Consider the following 15667-nt stretch of genomic DNA (forward strand, 5'->3'; position numbering starts at 1 on the left):
TTGGAACTGAAAACCATTAGAAGAGCAAACTAGCAACCCCAGTGAAGAGCTGCCACAAGAAGCATTTCATCATGTCACGTTTCTAACCAAACCAGGACAGGTGCACGCTGAAGTTTCATGCTGAAGAGGCTAACAGCATTTGGTAATACATAATGTATTACGCTATGTAATATTATGTAGCTGAGGCACTGCTGTAGTATAATTACGTATTTATGTTAAGACTTATCCAAAGACATGTGCATCAAACCAAGAAGCTAATGTAACTTGTAAACTTTTGACCCTTGTTAAGATGAGATGCATTAGAATTGTTACTGAGGGAGGCAGCTGGATAAGGTCTGGCAAACTTCACCACTACGAACATCACAAGTGAAGCGGTAAGGGAGCCTCACCTACTCCTATTAAACCAAATAAATAAGGTTTTAAATCCTACTTACAGCATGTTCAAAGCACACTAAGACCAACTGCATTTGGGCCAGTTCTCCAGAGGTCAAAACCAAAGAAATATTTATAAGCAATTAGAAAAGGTAGGCCAGTGCCGTACTAAATAGAGATGACAGTGAGAATAAAAAAGAGGAATAAAAGATGTGTCATCAGGAAGCTAAAAGAACTCAAGAAGTTCCAATCCTCTCAAGTTCTTTTTTCCTCTTTACCACTTGTAGTACTTTCCACAATAGCCATCATTTGCTATCTCTGAAGAGAAGCAAATATTGAAGGAGAAGAAATTCCATATGAGAAGATGTTTAGAGGAATCAGGGCCAAAGGGTCCCACATCAGTGAGAGTTAATCAAGTCAGATGAATGTTTGATACTGGTAAAATAAAATAAATTAAACACAAAAAATAAATAATCTTAGGAAAAATATAGCCATCCCAGGCTTTAAGAAAACTGGGATGGTCATTTAGAGGGGGTCATGGGCACCACTGTAAACAGCTTTAAAGGAGATCTCTGCATCTGAAGACAAGAAAACCAGCAATGTGCTAGAAACTAAAAGGACTGGGACATCAGATCTTTTTCGGAGATGTGCTCTAAACTGAACTAATTATCCATATTATATAGGACATCCAGGTAGGTGATATGCTAGTAGAATTGTTCAACCCAACAATCTCTGAATTTAATAATGAAGGTCATAATACCATCATTTAAATTAACAAGACCTTGCCTGAAATGTTGAGGCATTGATATTCCCTGTAGCTCAAAAGAATATTACAGAATTATAGATAGATCAGAAAAAAAAAAAAAAGTAATGAAAATGACAAAAGAAATTGAAAAAAGAACAGGGATTGCTTACTCTTCAAAGGACAAATATGCAAGATAATAAATACATTTGATTTCCCTTATAACATCTCACTCAGTTTTATAACATGTAATACAAGGGACCTTCCATAAAATTAAAGAGTGTTAAATTTAAAATAAAATCATAGAGCACTTATTAAATTGTGGAAGTCCTTGCTTCATGACGCCACCAAAGCCAAGAAATTAATGAGGTTTTAAAAGGGTCTGGATAATTATATGTTTAACAAGATTATCCAGAGTAGCTATAATTAAAAACAACATTCTTTGGAAGGGATTTGAAACCACATGTTTTAGGATTAAAGCCAGTCTCTCACTAGGAGAGATCAGGATAAATTGTAATGTTGGAGATGGGGAAAAAGGGTATTGCCTTACTTGCTTACTGTCCTTATCCAGCAGGTACCAGCTGTTTTTAGGATGAGGATACTGGTCTAAATGGGCAATTTCTAGACTAGGAAGTCCTTGGACAAGGCATGGGATGTGTGTAGCTCTCAGAGCCTATAGATTCTGTTCTGTATGTATTGCAGCTACACTTGGAGACCTGGACCAAAAGAGAGCTCCTGACGTGCTATGTGCCCAGTGTAGGCGTAGGACAAATAGCCCTGTCACTGTTTAGAAAGACAAAGCTAGAAAACTGCAGTTTTACTGCCCGTATTTGCCAAGGGACACAGAAGCTGAGAGACAGATGAAGTAATAGACTTGAGGACACAAACCAAGTTTGTGGCCAAAGTAAGAACCATGCTGGTCCTCCTGACTCCAGTCCAGTATCTTGACTCCAAGCCAATCTCTCTTCACATTCTTCCCAAAGTTTAGTTTATTTTAAAACAATTTCCTCTCTTTCTTTTTTTTTTTCCCTTTTTGAGATCCCAAACAAATCTCTGTCTTCCGCAGAAAAGAGGGGTGGAGGCTCTGGGATCAAGCTTGCCTCAGATTATGGGACAAAGTACAGACCCACTGTTCCATTTGCTTTCTAGAAGAGTGTGGATGAGAAACAAGCTCAAATGGACAAGTCACCAAGTGTCGTGGAAGAAGTTGCATTTAAGACTACAACTGTATATTTCAATTAAGATCAAACTCTTCTAAAGTTTTAAGTTGTGCAGTCTCAGAAGGATTTTCCTCCCTGCCACTGTCACTTACAATATTGGGCAATTCATCCATAGTCTCAAGCAAAAGCTACTTCCTTTCTTATACCTATCAGACTGTATATACTGTATCTGCATTTTGGCATATAAACCGCCATCTGCACCAAATCAAAAATGTCTTACTTTCAGCTGCAGCTGGGAGTTAACTGTACTTTCTTATTTTCTTCCACCTTTTACACCTTGTGACTGGCATTGTGCTTTTCAGCATGCCCGGGCCTGTCTCCAGCTGAATTCACCTGCTTTAAATTTTCTGAGCCCTAATAAAAAAGGCCTGCAGACACGTTTGCTCCAAGTGTGCAACCATTTAGGGGTGGTAATGAGTTGGACTGCAGCCTGGTATCTGGCAGACCTTCCTACTTCATGACTCACTGTTAATTAAAACCACACTCTTTGCTTATTCCTAGGATAGCGTTACTTACAAATAATTGAGAGTCTCTCACTGCCTTATAGCCTCCTCCCCCCAGTTCTGTTCCGTAGAATATGCTTTTCTGATGGAGATCTGTTTCCCTTAAAGTTGGATGCAGGGTAATGGAGAAGGACATTCATTTTTCAATGAATCCTCGTAGTCCTTAATTTGGATTCCGATACTTTTTCTTATTTCGAATTGCATCTCAATCCACAAGCAATCTGATCCATTGTACTTTACGGCTGGTTTCTGGAGGTTACTGCCATGATGAAGGACAGTACACAACTGAGCATCACAAACTGCTACTCAACTGCAGGCATTTTTTCGGCATGCCCATATAACAAGTGAAATGTGATGGATTCACACAGCGCCTTGAAAAGATCACTTTTAGAAGTATGAAAACAATTAACAGGTTTTCTTGTACATAAATTTTAGGAGTAGATAGATTAATGTTTCTTTTTTAATTAAGCCTATTTCCATAGTATTTCATGCTCCCCCCAGGCGAAGAGGTCTGAGAATCACTCAATGTAAATAATTCCATGCAAAAAGGTAAAGCTGCAAGACAAACTCTCTGCTTTTGCCTGGAAGTCACAGTGCTGATTTCTTGATTTATAGAGCCATGTGTGGCTAAGCATCTAGCAATCTGAAAAGTCATCTCCCTTATGGCTCTGTTGAGTCTGTTCAAAACAGCTGATGCACTCTTAACAAAATCTTGTACCATGAATCTCTGATGACTGGTGGCAGGGACTCTCGGCAAAAGCTCTTCAACTCTGGAATTTACTACAGGCCTGGTCTAACAAACCCAGGACTATTTCTCTTGAAGGCACAGTACCAAGCTGAACACTTCTCCTGAAGCATTTGTTTGTAGGGCAGTTATTGCTGCAAACTATTTTGCATTCTCTAATTCAATAGAGTTACAGCATCAGTAGAGAACTGCACCAACACATCGCCACAGGCATCAGTCAGCTAATGCAGAATTCAAAGAACTGATCACTTACTTAGCTTTCCCTTTTAGAGTGTACTCTACCAAGAAAGAATTGAAACTTATTATGTGAAACCTACACAGTTTGGACTCATTTTAGATCATGCCAATATTCTCCCAAATTCAGACACTCAGCTGCATGCTCTGCATATGCATTAGGTTCCTTAGAGTCAGTCCTGCCAAATACATATTCCTAGCAGATTCAGCTGCTGCTGCAGCCTCCTCCTAGCTAGCAGAAATGATTCCAGGATGTTATGTGCAGACACCTAGAAAGAGAAAGCCGAAGTTTGGAAAAATGTCTAACAGGTATTTAATTTTCCACTATCCATTTCACTTCATCTTTAAAAAACAAGCAGGTTATTCTGATGCAGATTCATCATTTCAGCTGTGAAGATCAGAATTCCTTAAAGCATTGGGGATCACCTCACACAACAGTAACTATTACCCCTTTTTTAAAAAAAATGCTGTGATAGAATTCTGAGTGCCACTAAACACAGCTGCTGTGTTCACTAAATATTCTGTAATACATACAGTTTACAGAACATAAATAATAATTTCTGGATTTTTATGTGAATAAATAAAGTACATTTACACTGATTTTTATTTGCCCAGTATCCAGTATCAATATTTCTTTGCAGTCAAAGTTTTATCCTTCTTCTCCCCCACGCTCTTCCTTTGTGGAATACTCTGGTCCATTTAGTTGCACTGGTGGATTCCCCTGAGGTAGTCAGTCTAGGACCAACCCAATTTACAGCTACACTCTGTGCTACGTAATCAGTGTTTGTTAGCTTGGTTTTTTTCCCTTGCATTCCAGGCAAATGACTATTGAACCCTGCCTGGAAGACAGCATCCATCCTGTCCAGGAGACCAAGCTCCCTTCGACCCAGACTCCAGGCTCATGTGCACCTCTAAACCAAACACAAAATGAATATCTGAACATTGTCATTCAGTTTCAGAGGAACCTAAGCATGCCCTTTTCTCGTCTGAGCTTCTGCCATCAAGTTACTCCTGTGTTATGCACGTGCACGCTTTCTTTCCAGGAGATCAAGGGCTTCAGAGAAGTCTCTTAGAGCCCACTTTGGTAAAATGTAACTCTTAAGAGAGATGGTCTGAACACAAAACATGTTAATTAGCCATACTTCTTAAAACTTCAGATGTCTCCCCTTATGGATATAGCCCCATATTCTAGCCTGCTGCTAAATCCATTTTGCACAGCTCCAACAATAAAGCAGATTTAAAGCTGATAAAACCGGCTTCCAGGAGACACAGCAAAACTTTACGTACACTCATCAGGCAGAGGCCATACACATCCTCCACTGTGTAGTTAAAATCTGCAATCTTCAGGCAATCCTCAACCGCCAGGAGAGCCCATAAGAATTACAACTGGAACTGAGTATAAAGCACAGTCCTGATACTGATCTCTCATGTGCTAGAAACTCGACCAGCTTCTGGCAATACCACAATCCAGACAATATGGCAACATGAAGAGAGGCTTTTTTTCCTCTCTATAGTGGCACCAAAACGGGCAGCTGATACCCCTAAATACTTAACCCACTTCAAAGTGCAATTTCTATTTGAAATGAGCAAGTTGCAACTGTCTCCCCTAAAAATGGAGTTTTGAGAGTAAAGAAAAAAACATTCCACTCGTACGTAAAAGAAAATGAGACCCAAGGCACACTAGACAGTCTGATAAAAAACATGTTAAGATTAGTAGTAGGAATTTCTCTGCACCCTGGGCTAAATTCCCACTGTGGCTTTTTATATTATAAAATAGTTTTCCTCTTTCTGTGGATTTTTTTTGCATTCAGTATCTCTGCCATTCTTTTTCCCACTAGTAAAATACACAGCAAACACCTCAACACTTCCAGTTAAGCCATTCCCAAAAATTATCCTTGAGCTTATTCAGTATGACCACAGTTTTAGATAACCCCTTCCATGAATGTAATACACAGTCTTTACTCCCTTCTCCTAAGAGTCATTTCTGATAATCACTCAGATGCTGCTGTTATTCTTGGATAACAAGCTTGGAAATATGGATGCTATCTAAGGAACTAAGCAATGTATGTAGCAAAACAACCTTGTCAGACTTAACCAGCAGCTCTGGTGAAGAAACAGCTTGTCATCTACTGTCATGATCATTTCTTAACTCAAAACAATCTGAAAAATTCAGTAGCATACCTACAACTTCTCATATTCTGCTTTGTTTTTCTCAAGATAATAACAACTGTAGCTTTTCCACGTTAAAAACAGCTGTTTAGTTTTCTGAAAGTAAGTTCATTTCTTAACATACCCAGCCCTCATGAAACCATTTCAGAACGTATCTCAGACAGGAATGCCAAAGCTTACTATTAGCTAAAAGTCGTACAGATAGAAATGTGTATTTGATACCATTTCCTCATTTTCAAATTGCATGTTGCACTGTGCTGCATCCTCGGTTACTGGCTTCTGAAACATGTTGCGGCAGATGAGCCATATTGTCAGACTAGCAATGAACATCCCAATATCTGGTACAAATAGTCTGATCACGTTGCCAGCATCTGCTCCTTTCACACTGTATGGGATGAAAAAAAAACACAAAAAAAACAAAGAAACATTTGTTACTTCTAATGACATTTTCAATTGGAACAGAAAGTTAGCTCAAGGCAAAGAAAAAACACCAAAAATCCAGTAATAAGAAAGGTTTGCAATATATGAAATATGAACATGATCAAGGAACTCTAGATAGACAGGTATTTTTGCTCTCCGGAAGTACAGAATAAGCGATTATTCGCTGGGAGCTCACATACTCTTATTTTAGTAATACTTAGCATTTTGAATAACCCAATTCTGAATCCATTTTGTGAAGAGCAACACAGGCATGGACTTCAAATTCAACAAGAAATATTTCAACTGAGTTCCTAGAAGATCCATGTATATAAATCATAATCCTTTTACTGGCACCCTCTGCAAAGACAACAGCATCCAGCTTTACCAAGAAGGTCAAGCAAAGACAAGATAGCATTCATGTCACCTCTAAGCGTGCCCTAATCGTTCCTGCAGACAGAGGAATAACCAGAAAGCCTGTAATTGTTTAATAATAGGTTTTATTATGTTAATTGTTAATACATTTCATCCAGTCAGACTTCTTAAATACCTTTCTGGGTATTTAAGTACTAATATTTAAGTAAAATATTTAAATACTAATTAAACTGTTAGATCCCCACCAAGAAAATCTTTCTTCTCCTCCAAAAGATCTTTAAGACTGGATTAATTTTATGTAGAAAAAACCTCACATTGCTTCATTGTGCAGATTTAATTGTTTAGGCTGGGAAATACGACTTTATGGGTTTGGATGTGGTGTCTGAATTTGTTTCACTGTTAGAATGGAGAATTAGGATTCAGATTTAATGGCACAATGAACTGTTTATTAAGCTGCTGCATGGACTTACTGAACTTTTAACTATTAATAAGAGGATACAATCTTAATTATTTGAAAGTATACAACATAAACCTGCCAATCTTGAAGTTAATATGTTTTAAATATGCAGCTCCAATTTTAATTTTAATTTAAGTTTTATAGGGCTTTAATTCCATAATCAGTTCTGAGGACAGGTGAGGCATCTGTACAGCTCCTTGGGCATAGATGAGTGCATCAGACTAGCTCTTCACAGCCTGAACTGGTAGAAAACCTTGCTAGGTTGTTTTATAGATGCAAAAGAAGAGATCACCTCTGGCCTTTCTTTATTATAACACTAGCAGCTTTGAAGCCTATTTGTGAAGGGCTTACCTGCAACTGCTGCAACTAACTGCAGATCTAGACTATCTAAAAAGTCTCTAATGTGATTATGATAAAAACACTGTCAGGAATCTTGTTGGCCTGCTCATATGCCTTAGATCAAAACCTATATATCCACCACTGCTTCTGACCCAGCTTTTCCACTACTGTATATCTTGCAAAATAACATATGTCCGAAGTGGGAATACAATAACCGACCAGAAAGCTAGCTATAATGTTTGTCTCAATAGGTACAAATGAATGTATCATGGGAAGCAGTGAGCAATGTACAGGTATGAGACATGCTGTCCCGCAGCACAATTATGAAATGGACCCAGAAGTACTACTGAATTGGTTTAAAACAGGACAGGGAAAATTCAAGCTCTAGTTCTTCCCATGCTCAGACATAGACACAGAATAAATCAACAAGGTGCTGCCTAAGGAAAAAAATTTAAGATATGAAATTGCAGCTTCTTGTATAAGGAAAAGAAAGAAATTGCAATCATGCAACCAGAAAAGTTCCTCCTCTGATGTTCTTTGCTATAGATTAACCCCAAATGGTCATGCACTATATGGCAGCTAAATAGCTTGAAAATGTTTTGCTAAAGGCTTTGAGTTATACTGAAGCAGAGAAAAAAATCAAGTTAGTCACTGAAAGACTTATAAAAGAGTTAGATGGCAAAGTACTTGCTGGATTGCTTGCATGTTTCTTGTGCCACTACTTCAAGCAAGCATGCTGTAGAGTCAGCTGGCATATGACAGCATAGTCATTCTGTTTAACATTACAGAAAATACAGGCTTGACATGTGTCAGTTCATGTTGCAGTACCATAGCTCTTACTGTCACTGAAGATTAGCTAGTCAAGGTACCGAGTCTGTACTTTCTCCTCTGGCAGAAAGCAGTAAAAAGTACATGTTTAATGAACCTAATTCCCAACAACAGCATACACAGGATTCACAGTAACAATAATGAATTAGTTTCACATCCCAATCGTTATGCTGAAACCTGCCTATTAATGTGGTTTTACTAAATAAGTGGCAACAAAATCTGAATTCTTGATTCTGATTTTATCACTCAGGCATTTTTTAGAAAGAGTGGAAAAACCCTCTGAATCTGGTATTGGTGTAAGAACAGTGTAAATTTACCAGTGTCATATTGAAAAATGGATCAGATAACTTCTATGTAATACTTCTGTAAGTGAGCTTTTTGTATACACATGTATGGACTCTCATTTAAAATTAATTTTGCATCACTTCTGAACTTAAATCCCAAACCTATCAGATTCAACACACACTAACAAATTAAAAGGAGGCAGCCTTCAAATACTAGCGCTTCTCAGTCGCACCAGGTTCTCCTTCCTCACATTGTACTCCCATGGAGCCACACTGGATCTTCCTTCACGTATCCCACTCCCCGGAACAAGGGGAGACCCCTGTGAGAGCACTGCCTCTGTCGCGGCTCACATTTCTTTCCACTAACCCAAACCAAGTGCTTCTGATCTTTCAAAATAAATCATTTAGCATGTTGTTACGAAAGATGTAATGTACAGTTCAGGCTAGCAACAGAGTGTCTGAACAGTGATACTTAACCACAGAGCAGGGAAAAATTCTGCACATGAATAGTTTATTCACCAAAACCGGTCACAAATGTATGCTGTCCCCGTCTCCCCATGAAAAAGAAAACAAATTGCCCTCAGTGTGATAATTAAATAGGAAACAAAAGATCACTTGAAAATAGAGAAATGTATATTCTTCTATAAATCAGAATAATAAACTGCTTCATTCAACCCCAAGCAATTTGTTCCCCAGTTTTTCACAGCAACAGTTAAAACAAAATTCAGTTATTCCCACTTGTTATCTCTGGCAGTACAAAAAAGAATAGTAAATACTGCAATCATTCCACAAACATTTCTCACTTTATTTGCACGTTCACGCATGGTCATATTTTGCATTTGATAACAGTCTATGCATTGTGCTCTTTGCTCCAAAAAAGGCTCTCTAAAGATGAAGTTAAAACAGAAGCACAGGAAACCTATTCAGGAGATCTAGAGAAACAGCTTTTTTTTTAATCCCTGCAAGAATCACAATGTACAATGAATTGGTCATAGACCTTGATCTACAACTAGTACAGCATCATGTATTCACCTAAACTAAATAATTTACCTGCAGGGAAACTTTAATTTTAATAGATATCTCTGACTGAACCTTATAACTCAGCCAAAAACATGTTCTGAAGTCTAACTAGAGTAAATGGCAGCTTTAGAATGCTTTTCCCCCCTCTTTCGCTCTTTCTTACAGGATGCAGAAGAAAACAGGACACCTTCCCCCCCCCCCCCCCAAAAAAAAAAAAAAAAAGTCAGGGGTTTGAAATGTTTTTCTAGCTTCACTTGACCAAGTAAATTACACTGCACATGTTTTTAAGACAAGGGACTACTACAGTTAGGTTGCAAGAGTTCCTCTGTAACAAAAATAAATTTTGTGGGACAAAAGGGATTTCATGACTTTTGCATCAATATGTGAAATTGTTTTATCATATCAACAGACCTCTAATACAGCAGTTTCCTCATCAGTCAACCTGTGTTCCTCTTGTTTTCAGCCATATGCTTTAAATTCAAGCTTCTTTATAAAGAGATCATCTCAACTTTCTGTGTTTATACAGAATTTTTCTAGTACTGTGTGACCCTGGATCATTTCTGAAGTACATTGGTGCTAAAGAAATTACTAGGCAAAATTTCCCATTTTATCTGCATTGAAAATAGAGTTAGCTGTAGACACACAGGTTAAAACTGCTCTCTTACTTCACGTACACTCAACACTCACTAACAGTCAAACAAAAACTAAACACCTTGAAGAAGTGAAGCCAGAATAATTTAAACATGACATTCTTCCCTGGTTTTCTAGAGATCAGCAGCTGAATTTTGGAAAATAAAATTTTAATTGTTATCCTTTCTAGAATAACCATTTCTCACAAATTAGAATTACTCATGTACGGAATGCACAAAGCTTTGGTGTATGGTGAAGTATTAAATACTGACCTGGTCTGATTTCATTTCTTTAGAATGGCAGACACATTACCTTATTCTTTATTTCAGGTTGACAGAATAAAACCAGAAAAGCAGTAGAGCTATTAGAATTCAAATTGGAATGGCTTCAACAGGAAAAAAGTGAAATATATATTAACACATGTGTAAAGCAACATGCATATAATATATAAAATATTTCACATATAGAAAAAAACCCAAAAGCCTTCAAACTCTAAATATTTAATATTGTGTTACAAACAAACAAAAAATGGGGAAAAAAACCCCAACCAGTCTTTTTTAAACAAAACTCAAATTAATTCAGCATCAGCAATATATCACAACGTTAAGTTTATGTTAATCAAACAATGCCTCCAGACTAAAGCCCTGTGAAAAGCTTGATTTTATATTGGATATGGGGTGAACAGAGTATTTTAAACTTTATTTTTTAGCATAGTTTTAAAAATTTCTCAAAAGCCATATTCACTGCATACTATACTACCTTTTCTTTAACTTTCTAATTAATTGATTTAATAAAACTGCAATTAGGTAACACTGTATTAACAGTTTACAGATTATAAACTAAGGAAGAGATGCATAGATGCTAATACTTTCCATTCATCTTGTTTGGTCACTGTGACACATTTGATATTTCCAAGTGGATCTAATATTTCAGAGTAGTTTACCCATCACTGCAGATGTTTACAGCACAATTCCCATGGGCTTCATCTGCTACTGTAATCACTTGGATTGGAGGTAAATCAGACATAAGAATCATAGGCACGTTCCCCTGGAAACGTGGACTGGCAGTATCACATAGGTGCTGTGAGTACTATGAAAGATTCATTTGTTTATCACTAGTATCCTCTCTGTGATAAAAAATAGTGAAAACTTTGAGGATACCAAAGGCTAGCAAGTGGACTGCCCTTAGAGATGTGCTTGCTGATCCCTGATGTAGGAATTGGGTCTTGGGGATGGTTGCAGCCAGAAACAAGTTAAAGAGGCCCCTTGTCTTCTCTCAGTTTGAACTAAGAATGAAATGTCTGCCTCTCTACTTGGCTGGCAAACTGACACTTAACTTGTCTGGGACTGAGGACAGCAGACCCGGTTTGAGCCGCAACCAGCACTTCAGTGAACTCAGGACACTCACAGTCTATATTTGATGCTCACAATCTATATTCATGATGGCATGACTTGTCCCTACTGGTTCAAAACAAGTTAGATATGATGTTGGTTCACATGGTAATCTTGATATGACTCTCAGGGCAAACCTCTGCTGGGGTAAAATATGCAAGTTGCTGAGCGCTGGTAGGTCTGCCTTTAGTCATTTCCTTACCTCATGTTTACCCACAAACTGAAAATAAATTGTGTTGAAAAAATAAAATACAAACAATAGTATTAATATTAATATACACAGGGCTGTGCATGATCACTCTTAATCCTGCACTGCCTTAACGTGACTGTCCTCTCAGTTTATGCAGAACGTGCCATGTCTTTTACCAAAAATACCTGAAGTTACACTTTGAGAGAATTTTGGTCATGCAAAGTAAAAAAGTGGGAGGAAGAGGGAAGCAAAAATGCATAGAAAACTACTTATAAAAATATTTAGCATGCACTGACCTACCCAACATACAAGTTCAAAGGGCTCCTGAAGTATTTGTAAAATCTTAATCACTGCTTACAAACTATGTCTGCATGGATTCAAAAACCAAAAGTATACTTCGCTTTCTGAGGAAAGATACCTTGCAATGAAGAACACTTTCTGTATTGCAAAAGTGCTTAACCACGTATTAACCAAACATTTGCTTTCCAAACACTGCTATGCACAGAGAGAGCAGCTATTTGAAACTGAATGCACATTGCCAAGTTTTTGGTGCCTCATTGCTTGCATAAAACATTTAACATTAAGAAATTATGGATATGCGCAATATGTAAAATGTTGGTTCGTGCCAAGTTTTCTTTTTTAAAGCACCCACTGTTTCTTGTTGTTCATTGATCTTCTAATAAAGGGCAAATTCCAGCTTGCCCAGGGCAGCACGCAGAAGACATAAAATTTAGCTGGGACTGAGCAGCTATCATGCAAAGCGCTCAGCTGTGCTATTGCCAGACTCGTGACAGTACAATATCCAGCTCCCTTTGCCCATGTCCCGCAGCTCCAAATGTGGAGCAGGACTGATGTTGCACAGCCAAGGGGAAGTGAGCACATTCCCTTCCACACCCATGGCGCTGCATGCGCCAGCCCCAACAGTGCGGTGGAAACGACAAGCCCATCCACAGCACAAATTATTTCAGATCAAGATAGGAATGTGATCTCAGATGAAGGCAGAGCCAAAGTGAGCAGAAGAGACCTGAGGACCCTTCAGGTATAGGTACATTTTGGTCTGAAATCTTCAGTCTTTCCACTGTGTGTATGTACATTTCTCACTTGCTTCTCTCTTAACGCACACATTGTATAGGGATTTGGCTAAAACTATAATTCAGTATTCACTGATCACTGTAAAACATATAAAACAGTTAAATCTGTCCATAAGACTCATAAATTCTTGGTGATTGACAGCAAAGTGTTTACATAAAGGCATACAGATATCCATATGTTCCACAATATTCCTGACTAAAAGGAAGTGCTGAAAAGACTGAAGCAGCGATTATTACAAAATATACTTGCTCCCCCTCTTTGCAGCTTTCACTGTTGGAGCATGAACAGATCGTCATTACAAACTACTTTTTCATTCATTCTGTAGCCAGCATATAATATAATCACAGAAAGTTAAAGACACATCTTTATTTTCCAGTCAGCTGCAGATGAGGAGGGAATAGTATTTCCCCCAATTACAGCAAGCGACATTGTAAATTACTGTCATTTTACAAAGCCAGATTATCCTCAATACAGAGGAAAGGCACGCACCACTAGGAAATGCCACAATTTGAGCTGGAGTGCCTATTGTGCTTCAGCGAGTGCATGGGGACACCTCTACCCACCCCAGCCCCATTCCTAATTCAAAACTATCCAAGTGCTACATTTGCAGGGATGGAACCATTCACCAAGACCCTGAATTCTTCCACATAAAAAAGGTCCCAGCCCACCCTGTCTGCTCTGAATGAGCCCATCTTTCTCTACAGCACATCAGGTGGGACAGGGCAGAAGGCAAATTTTAACCTTCCCTGCCACCACCTGCCTGAAAATCCCAGTGGCTTAGAGGGAAAAGCACATGGGCATTGTGCGAAGTAGGCTCCAGTCATCAGGGGAGTATGTGCAACATCTCCCTCCACCCACCAGCTGATTTCCATCAAAACTGGCCAGAAGAAACGTCCTGATTTACCCTTGGTGCACTCTGTTCAATTCCACAGCATCAAGTCAAGAAAGAAGAGTGGTAGAAATCAGTGGTAAACTAAATGCCACAGCACCCTGAGATGGAGCTTCTTATTCTGCTGTAAATGATATAATTCCTGGGTAACAAACACCCCGTGTACCTGTGGGAGAGGAAAGGACTGCACTGCTTGAGAATATTTGCTCAATGGCTGGGATGTGTGGCTACCAGAGAACTCTCTCACGTGTGGGAGGCAATTGTGGTGATGTTTTTCCAGTGTGGAAGACTCTGACCTTGGCTGAGCATTGAAAAGGACAGGATTGATCAGATCCAAATTGGGCAAAAAGGAGCTGAAGTTAATTGCTCCCACTTTTGCCTCCAAGCTGGGTGCCCTTTGTCAACACACTGCAGCAGACTGGTCAGACCCTGTACATGGTATGTTAGTACTCCACCAACCACAGGCTTCCTTGTGTTTCATGTGCCAATTGCTATTTGGAGATCTCACATGATTTATTCATGAACAAAAACCAACAAAACCAAAATAAAACACAAAGCCAAACCGTTAAGCATGCATCCTAGAGAGTTTTTGGATACTAATTGCAATGCTGATTGCTCTCCAGATTAAAACAAAGACTGGCTCACATTCTGCTGCTGGTGGGTTTACCACTGTATTGCTCCCAGCTACCACTGTACTGCAGGAGGCTGGGCCGTGCCAAGAAAAACACTGACAACAGTCTCACAACTCAAGTGCTCAAACAACGCAGTCCATAAAATACTTTCTATCAGATGTCCGTTTCCTTTGAATCCCTAGGTTGAATGGCATGAGAAAAGTTAGCTGAAATTAATTTAGCTGAAAAGAAAATAAGCACAAGTGGTGGCAGGAAGCGAGCAACCTAAAAACCTGATGCAAAGAGCTGGATAAATAAGATTCCTCCTGAATGGACACAACTTCTGAAAGGACCTTATGCCATTGCTGAGGCAGCACAGACCATCAGATCAACATGATACAATGACACACTTGAGAGGTGCAAGAATTCTATATGGAAATTACACAATTGTCTGAGCACAGAGAATATTTTTCCTCACTTGCAGTTAGCAAGGAGAACATATCTGACATATAAATTCTAACATTCAGTGTTAGAAGTCTCAGTTAAAGATTGCTCTACCATCACTTCCTTCCTTCAATTTCATGATATTCCTTTGCTTTTCATAGCATCTATTAGCGTGTAGGTACCTAAGTGACATGAGATTGCTCTTTTTGCAAAGTACTCAGATTACTGTAGCATGCTGTTAGAAAGGACATAGAGTAATAACCATGCAGTTTTCCACTTTTGGTTTCAGTGTGGTAGAAACTTATTATTTCCTCATTAAATTCTTAAAAATATCCCTGTTTAAGATTCATTCCCCTTTAATCTCATTGGGTTGCTGACTGCAGTATGCTGCAGTTGCTAGCAGAAAGTAAATTTACCTATTTGATTTACAGCCCTGTGCCTCACAATCTTTTGTCTCCTTGCTTTTATCTAAGGCCTACCTGTGAGCATTATTAAGTCCTTTTGTTTTTTTAACCACTAGTGTTGCATAAAAAAAGACTGAAAGCTGCCACTGTGGGATTTAAGAATTCTCCTGTCATAAATATGCAGCCAGTATAACACTCCTGTGCAGGGGGCTGGCAGAGAAGTATCAGGATGAAAACAGGCATACTGTGCTCTGCTAACACTTGCTAGATTGAATGACCCGCTTCCACAGCTTCTTCTTTTGAAGTTCTAA

General features: G+C 38.7%; 1 protein-coding gene across 9 annotated transcripts in view; it reads right to left on the reverse strand.

The window, feature by feature from the left end:
- PIEZO2 (piezo type mechanosensitive ion channel component 2) overlaps positions 1–15667 on the reverse strand; it is a 314600-nt gene that overhangs the window by 133916 nt on the left and 165017 nt on the right. For all 9 annotated transcript variants that reach the window (XM_074899237.1, XM_074899233.1, XM_074899236.1 and 6 more), the window contains exon 5: positions 6208–6370. In XM_074899237.1, coding sequence (XP_074755338.1) covers positions 6208–6370 — 163 coding nt within the window. The remainder of the gene's footprint in view (positions 1–6207; positions 6371–15667) is intronic.

Source organism: Athene noctua, chromosome 2 (assembly GCF_965140245.1).
Source record: "Athene noctua chromosome 2, bAthNoc1.hap1.1, whole genome shotgun sequence".
Lineage (NCBI taxonomy): Eukaryota > Metazoa > Chordata > Aves > Strigiformes > Strigidae > Athene > Athene noctua.